At 41.1% G+C, this 11053-nt stretch overlaps 1 protein-coding gene across 1 annotated transcript; it reads left to right on the forward strand.

Moving 5' to 3' along the window:
• Positions 1–366: 366 nt before the first annotated feature.
• Positions 367–7137, forward strand: CCR6 (C-C motif chemokine receptor 6). Its single transcript, XM_010391619.4, has 3 exons — positions 367–468; positions 3555–3627; positions 4362–7137. The coding sequence occupies exons 2-3, from the start codon at positions 3619–3621 to the stop codon at positions 5442–5444; spliced, it is 1092 nt and encodes a 363-aa protein (XP_010389921.1). The 5' UTR covers positions 367–468; positions 3555–3618; the 3' UTR covers positions 5445–7137.
• The last annotated feature ends 3916 nt before the right edge of the window (positions 7138–11053 follow it).

Genomic DNA, 11053 nt, shown 5'->3' on the forward strand with positions numbered 1-11053 from the left:
GCAGTCTTTTTGATTTAAATGACTGAAGTTGAAACTACTCATCTGTGTGACATTAAATGCACCCTTGCAAAACCAGGTAATCATTTGGGATGCATTCTGAGAACAATGGCAATTAACACCTTGCTTTTTATGATTCTAATTCTAGCTTGATTATTTTAAAAATAATATCATTACACAGGTAGACTAATAAGTAAATTAATAAAATATTTGCCTCCAGCTTGCATGTTTTCAGCACAGAAACATTTTCCTTTACATAAAAAACCAGATGATTTCTGTTGCTTGTGAGGAGGAAGTGGTGGTTATTTCAATTTAACTCTGTGCCTTTAACTAATGCTGTTATTTCTTGTTTTCTAAATTAGAGTGTACTCCTGTTGAGGCTGGTGGCAAATGTGCTTGAGGCAGCCAAAATAGACCTTAAAAGAATCACACATCCTCTTTCCCCCAGCCTTCAGATGATTTTCAAATTGGGTAAGTACTAAAATAAAACAGGTAATCTATAATCCATGTATATCTGTGGCAAATGTATTAAACTGAACATGTAAGTGGGATTGTACTTATAAGGATGGACTATTCTTAAAATTACTTGATGACTGAATGTTTTTCTTCCAAGAATTCTGTCTTTCCCCTCAGGTCTGTCTTTATGCATTGTCTTTTGTTTGTATAATTCAAATAGTATGTTTTTTCTTAAGATTGTGGTTTAGTCTTACTTTTGAGTACTCACCCACTGCTTTCATAGTGAAAAGAAATGTGATGATGTGGGTAAAGTGGAAAAACACTAAGCTCAAAAATTCAAGGCTTATATATTTAATATTCAGAACATAAGTGTTTTTGAATACACATGCACAGACATGTGCCCATATGTAGTACATAACCAATGCTAGCACACACCACCTTACATATATATATATATGGAAATTTATTTTTAAATTTACCTAATACATTAATGCTAAATAAAGATGTAAATATACAGATTATAAAGGTGCCTACTGAAACACTGCTAGAAAGATTTAAATCAAAAAGGAAATTGTGTTTATAAGAATTCTGATTCAGCTTCCTCAGCAGCCAGTGCATGTTTTTAATAACTTCAGTGAATGCCATTTCAAATTCAGAGAAGGAAGTCAGCTCAAGAGATTTAAATCAGGTCTAAACCTGATCTCTGCAATTCTGACTTCAGTTTGAGTCCTTCGCTGCAATTCTCATACTAACCATGCTCAGGAAGGTTCTGCTGGCCAGTGGAAGTAATTTTGTGAATAAGTGTGTGGCTGGTGGTGCCTTCTGAATTCCTGTAGAATCAGGGAGAATATGCATCTCTCCTGTGATGAGTAGTTGTTGTTCCCCATATGATCTCTCCTGAGCTCTTCTGTGAGCTAAAGAGCCTTTTCTCAGTGATAATCTGGAAAGATGTCCCTTCTTAGCCCTCCTTGCAGGCTGTAGGAAACACCTGTGCTCCCTTTCTTCCAAATACCTTCACCCACTCATCTTCCTTCTGTATGTTATGTTCATGTTCCAGAGTGGCTTGGTCTAAGTGGAATTATATCTTCTTGTTTATAGAGAAGATATGCTGTCAGACTCTCTTTGTATATTTTAACCACGTAGGTCTTAAACAGACGTGAATGGCAGACACCTAGAATGGTATTTTTCTTACAACAATAAAATAACAGTTTCTAAAATAATAACCTAGACAGGTGCCCCTTTAATTCTGTCCAACTGAAGAGTTACTGTAGCTGCAGCCAAGTGCAAAGGGTAAAAGAAACACCAAGCAAGGTCATGAGTGTCTGGCTGGATGAGATCAGAAAGTGTAAAGCAGCAGACAGTGACTAAAATTGTCCAAAGATGGGCTAGGGGACCACAGCCCCAGGTTAATTGCATAACTTGCCTGCTTGCCTTATACATCTCTGCACTTCTGAGAGACACCATTAAGTTTTTTGAAATTTGCTTCAGAAGGTGTTCAAGCACTTTCAGGCTGCCATATTCCTGCAGCTTCTAAAAATCAGTTTTGAAAAGCCAGCAGAGGAAGCTGGAGAGATGGTTAAATATTTGTTTAAAGGACAGGAAATCCAGATAAGCTGCGATACCTTAGCAACTTCGTATAGTTCAGGTCCTTACCCAACTGCAGCCCTCTGTCATGAGCCAGCATCCCCACGTGAGTCATCCTCATTATGTTTTTGGAGAGTATTCTGTCCTTTCCCCACCCCAATTTCCCTCTTCTATCTGGACTTCATCTGCCCCACTTTTACAATTTCTCTCCCTCTCTCTTTCGTTTTCACCATTAGGTAATTCCCAAACAAGAAGGTTTTGTTTTTGTAGACTTAAAGCTGACCCATGGGCTCTTCCCAATTAGTAGCATGACTAGCAAAAAGCAGACAAACTCTAGACAAAACTGCTGTTCATAGCCTTAACAAATATGGGACCTTGTGTCATCCAGCCCCTGAAATTACTGCCTTGCTGATAGATGCAGTTCTCAGAGACCAGCTAATGGAAAGAAGGGAAGGACTGAATTCATGCAAGGAATGCTGAGGGATTAAGTCTCCTGCCCATGGGGTCCTGTGTGAGGTGGAACAAGCCCAGCTTTCCACATGTGGCCACCAATGGCCTCTTCCCCATTTTATTTTTCTGTGACCTTAGACTCTGTGATCTGATTTGCAGAAGTCTGTCCTGGATGCAAACAGTCAAGGCATTTAATCCTTTATGTAGCTGAAGTCCTTCATCATTTTAAGTGCTCTTAGAAGTGATGTGGAGGGGGATACGTGTCTCAAACTGAGCATCTCAAGTGGATGCTTAACTCTAATGAGTCAGGTTCTCCCTTGTAAATAAAGGTCGTAATACTTCCTCACCGCAGGGTGTTGTGCAAATTAAGTAAGCACCATTTATAAAACAGTTAGGTATCACAATGATAAAGAAAACAAATTGTTTTCATAGGGTTCTGTCTGAACTGCACACTGAACACTGCACTATACATCTGCGCACTCAACAAAAACAAAACACCAGTGCTCAGTCTGTTCATACGTTGTGTACTGTCCTTTACACTATAAGAGGCTATTATTCTAATTGCTCTTCAATTTCCTCACTAGTGTAACAAAAAAGGACAAATAATGTGATGTTGAAAGTGCTAAGACACACTGATAAAGTGTCAGAGTGGAAATAAAAGGTTAAGTGCCGCACTACTGTTATGAAGTATAACGGAGTGCTGTTTATTTTTTCCATATTTCCCTCAATACACAGATTGCCATTGTCATACAGAAGTTCTCAAAGTAAAATTTAATTTATTCTAATTTTTTGTGGTGCAAATTTAATGTGAAGTGAGAGTCACATATTCTCATATATCACTTATTAGCCTATGAATAAACATTCAATACGTAAGACTGTGCTCTTAATGACACTGATAAAAACCATTCACTTTCTACAACTGCACATTTTGTAGAGATTTGTGATTTGTTGCCATGCTCCAGTGATGAGATTTTGTTTTGAGAAGTCTTATTTCCAATTTTGTTTTTCTACTTGTTCACACTTCTTGTGCTGGTTTCCTCATCCAACCTGCTTTATTTTCTTTTCAGAAATACTTGGGAAAGTATTTTGAAGTCCTTCTGAACATATTTTTCTGAGAAGTGTACTGCCAAAATGAATTTTGTAAGTACCTAATTGATAAACTATATTAGTACATCAATAAAGCGATGGCCACACATTCCACCACATTGGCAGATAGTTGGTGAGTTCTTCATGCCTTGAGGAAGAGTTAACCAATGATATCTTCACAGTGGCCCTCATCTATTGATGCTTGGAATTGAAAATGCAGCTCTTTGAGGCTGCAGATCCAAACACTATAATTTCAGGAATGATAATCTGATGAGATGTTTTTGACAGCAGAGTTTACTGTTAAAGCACACTGTTTATTGGATTTGCACTACAGGTTTGGTGTTTGTGGTCTCAGGCTAGCCATCATAGGTTGCCTGTCTAGCTGAGTAGAGAGAAGTAATCATTTTTGGGCTTGATTTAGTCAAGCTACATTAGTATGAAATGCATAACACGCTAGAAAGGCATGTTTGCCTTCTCTAATGGTAAAGGAAGACTAGACACCTAATTCAAACTCAGACTTTCACACTGTAGAGTCTTCTGTGACAGCAGACTAGTCCTTTCTTCATAATGTATTTAAATATGGAGACTTTTGGGCCATCCAAAAGGATTATTTCCATGTTTGTAGTTTAAGTATGATTTTATGAAATTTCCTAGATAGTTCTTACAAGTCTTGTCTGTACTGTTAAATGAACTTGTAATTGGAATGTGTGGTCAGCTATCTACCATGTTGCTACTATACAGGCACTAGAGATTAACATCTGTGTGTTAACCGGTGTTCTTTTTTACAGACAGACCCTCGTTCCACAGACTACCCCTATTATTCAGACTATGCTTCTCTAATCATGCCACCTTGTTCTAAGCTGGAAGTCAGGAACTTCACAAAAGCATTTCTTCCAGTTGCATATTCACTGATCTGTATCATCGGCCTCTTTGGTAACATCTTTGTAGTGATGACCTTTGCTTTGTATGAAAGAACCAAGTCCATGACAGACGTGTACCTCTTCAACATGGCCATAGCAGACATATTGTTTGTTCTTACTCTTCCACTGTGGGCAGTGAATTATGCTGCTGACGAATGGATTTTTGGTGATTTCATTTGCAAAATGACTAGAGGCATCTATGCAATCAACTTCAGCTGTGGCATGCTGCTTTTGGCCTTTATCAGCGTGGACCGGTACATTGCTATCGTACAGGCAACAAAGTCTTTTAAACTCAGGGCAAGGACTCTCGCATATAGTAAACTCATTTGTTTGGCTGTGTGGATATCTTCAATTTTAATCTCTAGTCCCTCTTTTCTGTACAGTGAAAGTTACAGCTTCTCCAATGAAACCAAAGAGATTTGTGATCACAGATTTGATGGAATGTCTGAAAGCACAATGCTGAAATCACTGCTGCTGTGGCTACAAGTTGCATTTGGATTTTTTATACCTTTCATATTCATGATTTTTTGCTACGCCTTCATTGTCAAATCCCTACAGCAAGCTCAGAATTCCAAAAGAAACAAAGCAATCCGTGTGATTGTATTAATTGTAGCTGTTTTCCTAGTTTGCCAGGTACCTTATAACATTGTTCTTCTCATGACAGCTGTCAACATGGGCAAGATCGACAAATCTTGTGACAGTGACAAGATAATGGCTTATGCAAAGTACACCACTGAAGCCATAGCATTTTTACACTGTTGTGTAAACCCTGTGCTCTATGCATTTATTGGAGTGAAGTTCAGAAGTTACTTTGTGAAGCTAATGAAGGACCTATGGTGCAAGAGGTACAAGAAAGACAATAAACGTAGTTCAAGGACAAACTCTGATACTTATCATTCAAGACAGACTAGTGAAATTCTGACTGACAATGGATCATCTTTTACTATATAATACAATTTGAACAACATTATTAGTGAAAGGACTCCTCTCACCAAGCAACCCAAACCAATGTCACTGTGCATGTGATAGGAAGTCATCTGACCTTCTCTGCACCTCTAAGGGAGCTCCAGTGCTTTACAACTCCTTTCAGGAAATGAATTAAGATAAAGAATAATACCATCCTGTGTAAAACTAAAACCTTATTCACTTCTCTTAATGCTCTTCTAAAGTACATTCTCTTGGAATTATAAGGAAAGTGAAGTTTACAGAGGAACCCTCCTCATTTTGTAAGGAAAAATTGCATCTCATCTGTCCTACAACACTGAAATACACCCAAACTAACAAGTAGATGAATTAGATTATGTCTAGACTCATTCTTACATTCACATTGTTTCTGTTAATTACTTCTACCTGGAAATCCTACTGAAGTGTAGGTCTCCACTGTACTAATATTGCTGACTGGTCACATTGTGACAAAACTAACCCAAAGAGATGGCATTTTGAGCAAAGCACGACAAGGAATGCAAACCGAGAAATGAAGAAACGGGCCCAGGACTGCTGACAGAGCAGGGCTGAGGTGCTTGGTCTTGTAAATCTTCACCCAGTGCTCTTCTCAACAGAGTGTGAAGCTTTGCTCAAGAGTTTCTTCTCTTTGTTTGGCACAGGATTTGGGTGCTGGAATCCAACAAAGCTGATAATCTGATGAATGTCTCTTTGAGAAAAGTTGTCTCTTCCGAGCTGAAATTCACACTCCACTTTTTAAAAGGCAACTAACTGTCTGAAACTGCAATTATTCCAACACTTTTTGTTGGAACTTTATAGGTGACAAAATACGAAGCATTTCTTTGTGTTTAGCTACTGCTAGCAAAGATTCCTTAGGAATGAATTTACCAGCTCAACTATGCATATATATAGTTTCAGAAATTAGTTAGAAATTATTATCTTTAAAAAGCAGAATCTGACTTAATTCAGCCAGAATTTTTACTGAGTCAGTATTTGACTCACTATGAGTATAGGAATATTTATAATAAATGAAATTAGTTTTACCCAGCCTTGGCTCTTCAGCAAATCCTCAGTGGATCTGCTCACTGAGTGAGGTTCACCACTGTAGCAGTCACTGTGGGACAGTGAGATAGACAGAAGCGGGAGCTGAAGGACATGGGCAGGATGGAGGAGAGAAGAGGAGCACCACTGTTCGCAGTGTGCTGAAGTACGTACGAGTTCTCTGCAATTCTGCTGCGATGGGAGCATATGCCATGAAAGTGTCTGGATTTGTTGTTGTGTGGGACGTTACCCCTTCGGCTGTGAAAATTACTGCAATTTGCAGCTTGCTGTTTAGACTTGGTTGGGTTTTTTTTAAGTTCATAGTTGAAGAGACTGGGAAGCTTGTATCACTAACTACTACCCTGTATAGTGACAATGCAAAGGTCCAAGAAGGACAGTGCTGGAGCTGAAGATCCCTTGAGGAAAGACATTAATTTGGCACATGAAAGTAGTACTGCCTAGCTGGTGCAATCCATCTTTGTTTCCACTGCAGTGTGAGGTTTTTAAATATCAGTGCCAGATATGATAAAGATTGCATATATTTATCATAACTGAATAGCAATTTTGCAAGAATATGATAGAAAATTATGTAAATATGGATGCATGCAGTTGCTGTACATAGCAATGATGATTTTCTGGAAGAGAATTCAGCAAATAAAAAATGTAACTGAAAAGGAAAAAATCCCCTCAGATCCAAGAGTTCCTTGCTACATGTATTGCCATGAAACATTCTCTTATTCAGCGCAAAATCCCTCGTATCTGAACAGTCTGTCCATCGGAGGTTCCCTGAGGGAGCGGGCCCCAGGGCAGGAAGTTCACAGCTGAAGCAGCTGCAGCAGCTCTTGGGCAGAGCCTTCCAAGGCTCCAAAGTGTATCCCCCACCTCCTGCCACCCTGTGCCATGCTCGCATTGGCCTTCAGCCACCGAACAACCCAAGCACCGCCCCAACGGGGTTGGGGGCAAGAGAGCTGCCAAGGGGCAGTCACTGACCTCGCATGGTCACTGTCCCACCAGCGGTGACTTGCTGACGGACCCCAGCAGAGGGCAGGGAAAGTGTGCCACAGCCTTTCTGAAGTGGTTCCTGGCTGAAGGAGCATCCTTCCTCAGGGGTGAGGGCAGAGAAAGAGAACAAAGCAGGGTGCTGTAGTCCAGGGCCTTCCCCAGATAGAGGGGTCAGCCTGGGGGCTCACAGGTTGCCAGCTCCTTGTAACTGCGAGGGGACCAGGCAAGCTGAGTGTGGTGGTGTGGGACAACTGCCTCGGGCAGGAGCAGCACAGCTTCTTGGCCACTGGATTTTGTGAGGGTAAAATGCTCACTGGAAATGACATTGAAGTGTAGAAAATGTACCCAGCAGTTACCTAATGCATGCGGGAGAGAAGTCCTGCTGAGGGAAGAGGAATATGGTACACATGTGGGGCTAAAACAGAACTTGGAGTATGAATTGTGTTGGTGCCAAGGCCTTGCCAAAAGTCCTGCTTGAGGTGCAGCCAAAATCTTGATTGCCACGAATGAGTGCTCTGTCCCTAGGAAACATGGGGGCGAAGGACTGGGTGGATTCCTGTGATGGTTTAACATGTCTGGCTGCCAAGGGTCCACCAAAGCCTTTCTATCACTCCCCTCCTCAACAGGACAGGGGAGAGAAAATATAATGAAAGTCTCATGAGTTAATATACGGGCAGGGGAAGATCACTCACCGATTGCTATCATGGTACTTGAGGAAATTAATTGAACTCATTACCAGTCAAAATCAGAGTAAGATAATGAAAAAGCATGACAGATCTTAAAAATACCTTCCCCCCTACCCATCCCTGCTTCCCAGACATAACTTTGTTCCTGATTCTCTACCTCCTTCGCCACAGCTATCAGCGAGACAGGAATGGGGGTTACAGTCAGTTCATCACATGCTGTTTCTGCCACCTCTTCCTCCTCAGGAAGAGGAGTCCTTCCCCTGGCCTAGACTGGAGTCCCTCACACAGAAGACAGTCTTCCACGAATTTCTTCAGCATGAGTTCTTTCCATGGGCTGCAGTTCTTCACAAACTGCTCCAGCGTGGGTCCTCTTCTATGGCTTACAGTTCTCCAAGAAAAGGCTGCTCCAGCATGGGTTCCCTGTGAGGTCACAAGTCCTGCCAAGAAACCTGGTAGGATGGGCTCCACGGGGCCACAGGTCATGCCAGGAGCCTGCTCCAGTGTGGGCTTCCCACAGAGTCACAAAATCACAACCTTCTTTCAGGCATCCACCTGCTCTCGTGTGGGGCTCCTCCAGAGACTGCAGGTGGATCTCTGCACCCCTGTGGACCTCTGCTAGCTGCAGGGGGACAGCCTGCCTCACCATGGTCTTTATCATGAGCTGCAAATGTATCTCTGGTGCCTGGAGCACCTTCTCCCCCTCCTTTGCTGGCCGTGGTGTCTGCAGTGTTGGTTCTCTCATGTATTCTCACTCCTGTCTTCTCTGTCTACAATTACTTCTGTACAATAACATTTTTTTTTCTATTTAGCATCATTATCATGGCTGATTGGCTCAGCCTTGGCCAGAAGTGGGTCCATCTTGGAGGAGCTGGGTGACATTGGCTCTGCTGGATGTGGGAGAAGCTTCAAGCAGTTTCTCAGAGAAGCCACCCTTATAGCTCCCCCATTACCAAAACCTGACTGCACAAACCTGATACAACTCCCAAGGGGCTGCTGTGCAGGGAGAACCACAGCTCCAGCCACTGGGATGCCAGCTTTCTTATGCACATTTTGAGGGTAACTACAGGACAGAAGGGTGGGTAGGTAGAAATTTAATTTAGCTGTAATACCTTCTGGACATTTTTTATGAAATTTACCATAAGGTAAAAGTGAAAGACCAGTTCAGAGCAAAAGCAGTGGAAGAGAAGGATTACTCTGCTCAATGTCCAGAAACAGATGGCCATAGTGGCAGGCTGGCCAGTGGACGTGTCTGATGGGCCCTTAGATATTCTGTCATTCCTTTGGTGGCCATGCCAGCAGAACCAACTCATGAGCATGAGATGTTGGTAGTTCAGGGCATGAAAAGAGCACAGCTTTAGAGGAGCTTGGGAACTTGGTGTTCCTTTTAATGCTTATAGAGCAACATTTCAAAGCTTACTACACATACTGCATTTTATTATGATTTTTGCCTTGATGTGGTAGCTGTGTATGACAAACATATGGTAGGATTTTCTTTTTTGTTGCATGTATTCCATCTGGGATTTTTGCAAAGACAAGACTTGGTTTTGCATAGGTTCTTGTTTGCCACCATATTTAAAGAAAGAAGAACATATGCAGTGTTGCATCATGTCTTACACAGAGAAGATGTGGCTGATAAGCTTCGAGAAATCGATTCATATCTTCCTCCAGCTGAGGACTGGAGCAGCGTTGTGGTATTGGCTGCATGTACAAGGTCTCTCTTGTTAGCAGGTTCCATTCTGCTTTAGGTGGGTCCACGGTGGCCCTGCTTGATGCTTCCTGTTCTAGCAGTTCAGAAGGACGTAGGTCATCAGTGCACACTGTTAAATAAAGGCATAATACCTCAGTGCAGAAAGTCCAAAGCTAAGTCTGTTTTCTGACATGAAAACGATCATGAAAATGGACCTGATTTATTATTCATCTCCCCACAATAAATTTTCTTCATACAGTGATATTTAAATTTCATGTTGTGTCCCTTCTACTTCCACATTAAATTTCTTAGAAGAGTGATCACTATAAACTCCTGAGCCTGCAAGAGAGTCAAAGTGGACAGATAAGATCAAAGTAATCTGTGCCTTGCTTCAAGCAAGGAAAGGCAAAGGAAAGAAAATGAAAATTATATGCCAAGGTGTATAACATTTGGAGATGATGGAATGGAAACTGAACAGAAACCTGAAAAAACAGTCTAGAGAAGAACGTCTTATTATGGAAGGTTATTAATAATGGTTAAGTTCATAACAGATAGAACTCTGCTTTGGATCTTTGTAGGGCAATCTTGTTATTTATAATTGTGGAAATTCTGGGGAAATTTTCTTGCTACAGAAGTAGCAAGAGATGGTACTTGAAGCTTTAAAAATTTGGACACAATTGGAAAAAGAGTTTCAGATTAAGTGAAAACGATAACAGTTTCAAAATGTCAAAACAGTTTGTCTCACAAAGCATCTAAAATATTTTGACATTTCTGGTTAGTTTTCAGATACTATAATAAAAGCCAAGGAAACGATTTCACAAAACCACTGAAAGTGGTTCCTAATCTACTTTTTTATGTTGCTGCCAAGTAATCAGGGTATTCCCTCCAACCACCTCCTATGGCAGGGTGTACCAATCCTCTGTCACCCCTTGTGAGTTAAGAGCTCATACCCTCTTTGAAACAATCTGTGCAAAGTACAGCTAAAAAGAAAGATGAAAATTTTCCCCTCAAATTTTCCTACACCAGTAGATCTTACTTCTCTTCTGCAGTCCTTCAGGCTGAAGAGGAAATTAAATGACACCTCCTCTACAGTGGATGAATGACACAAGACTGGTGGTAATGATGTGACCACTAAGCAGAGTGTTGTTCTCTTGGCCACTTGGAGCATAGCTCAGTTCCTTTCATGATGAGTTCCTTAAAAC

The sequence above is a fragment of the Corvus cornix genome, chromosome 3 (assembly GCF_000738735.6).
Source record: "Corvus cornix cornix isolate S_Up_H32 chromosome 3, ASM73873v5, whole genome shotgun sequence".
In the NCBI taxonomy this organism is placed as follows: domain Eukaryota; kingdom Metazoa; phylum Chordata; class Aves; order Passeriformes; family Corvidae; genus Corvus; species Corvus cornix.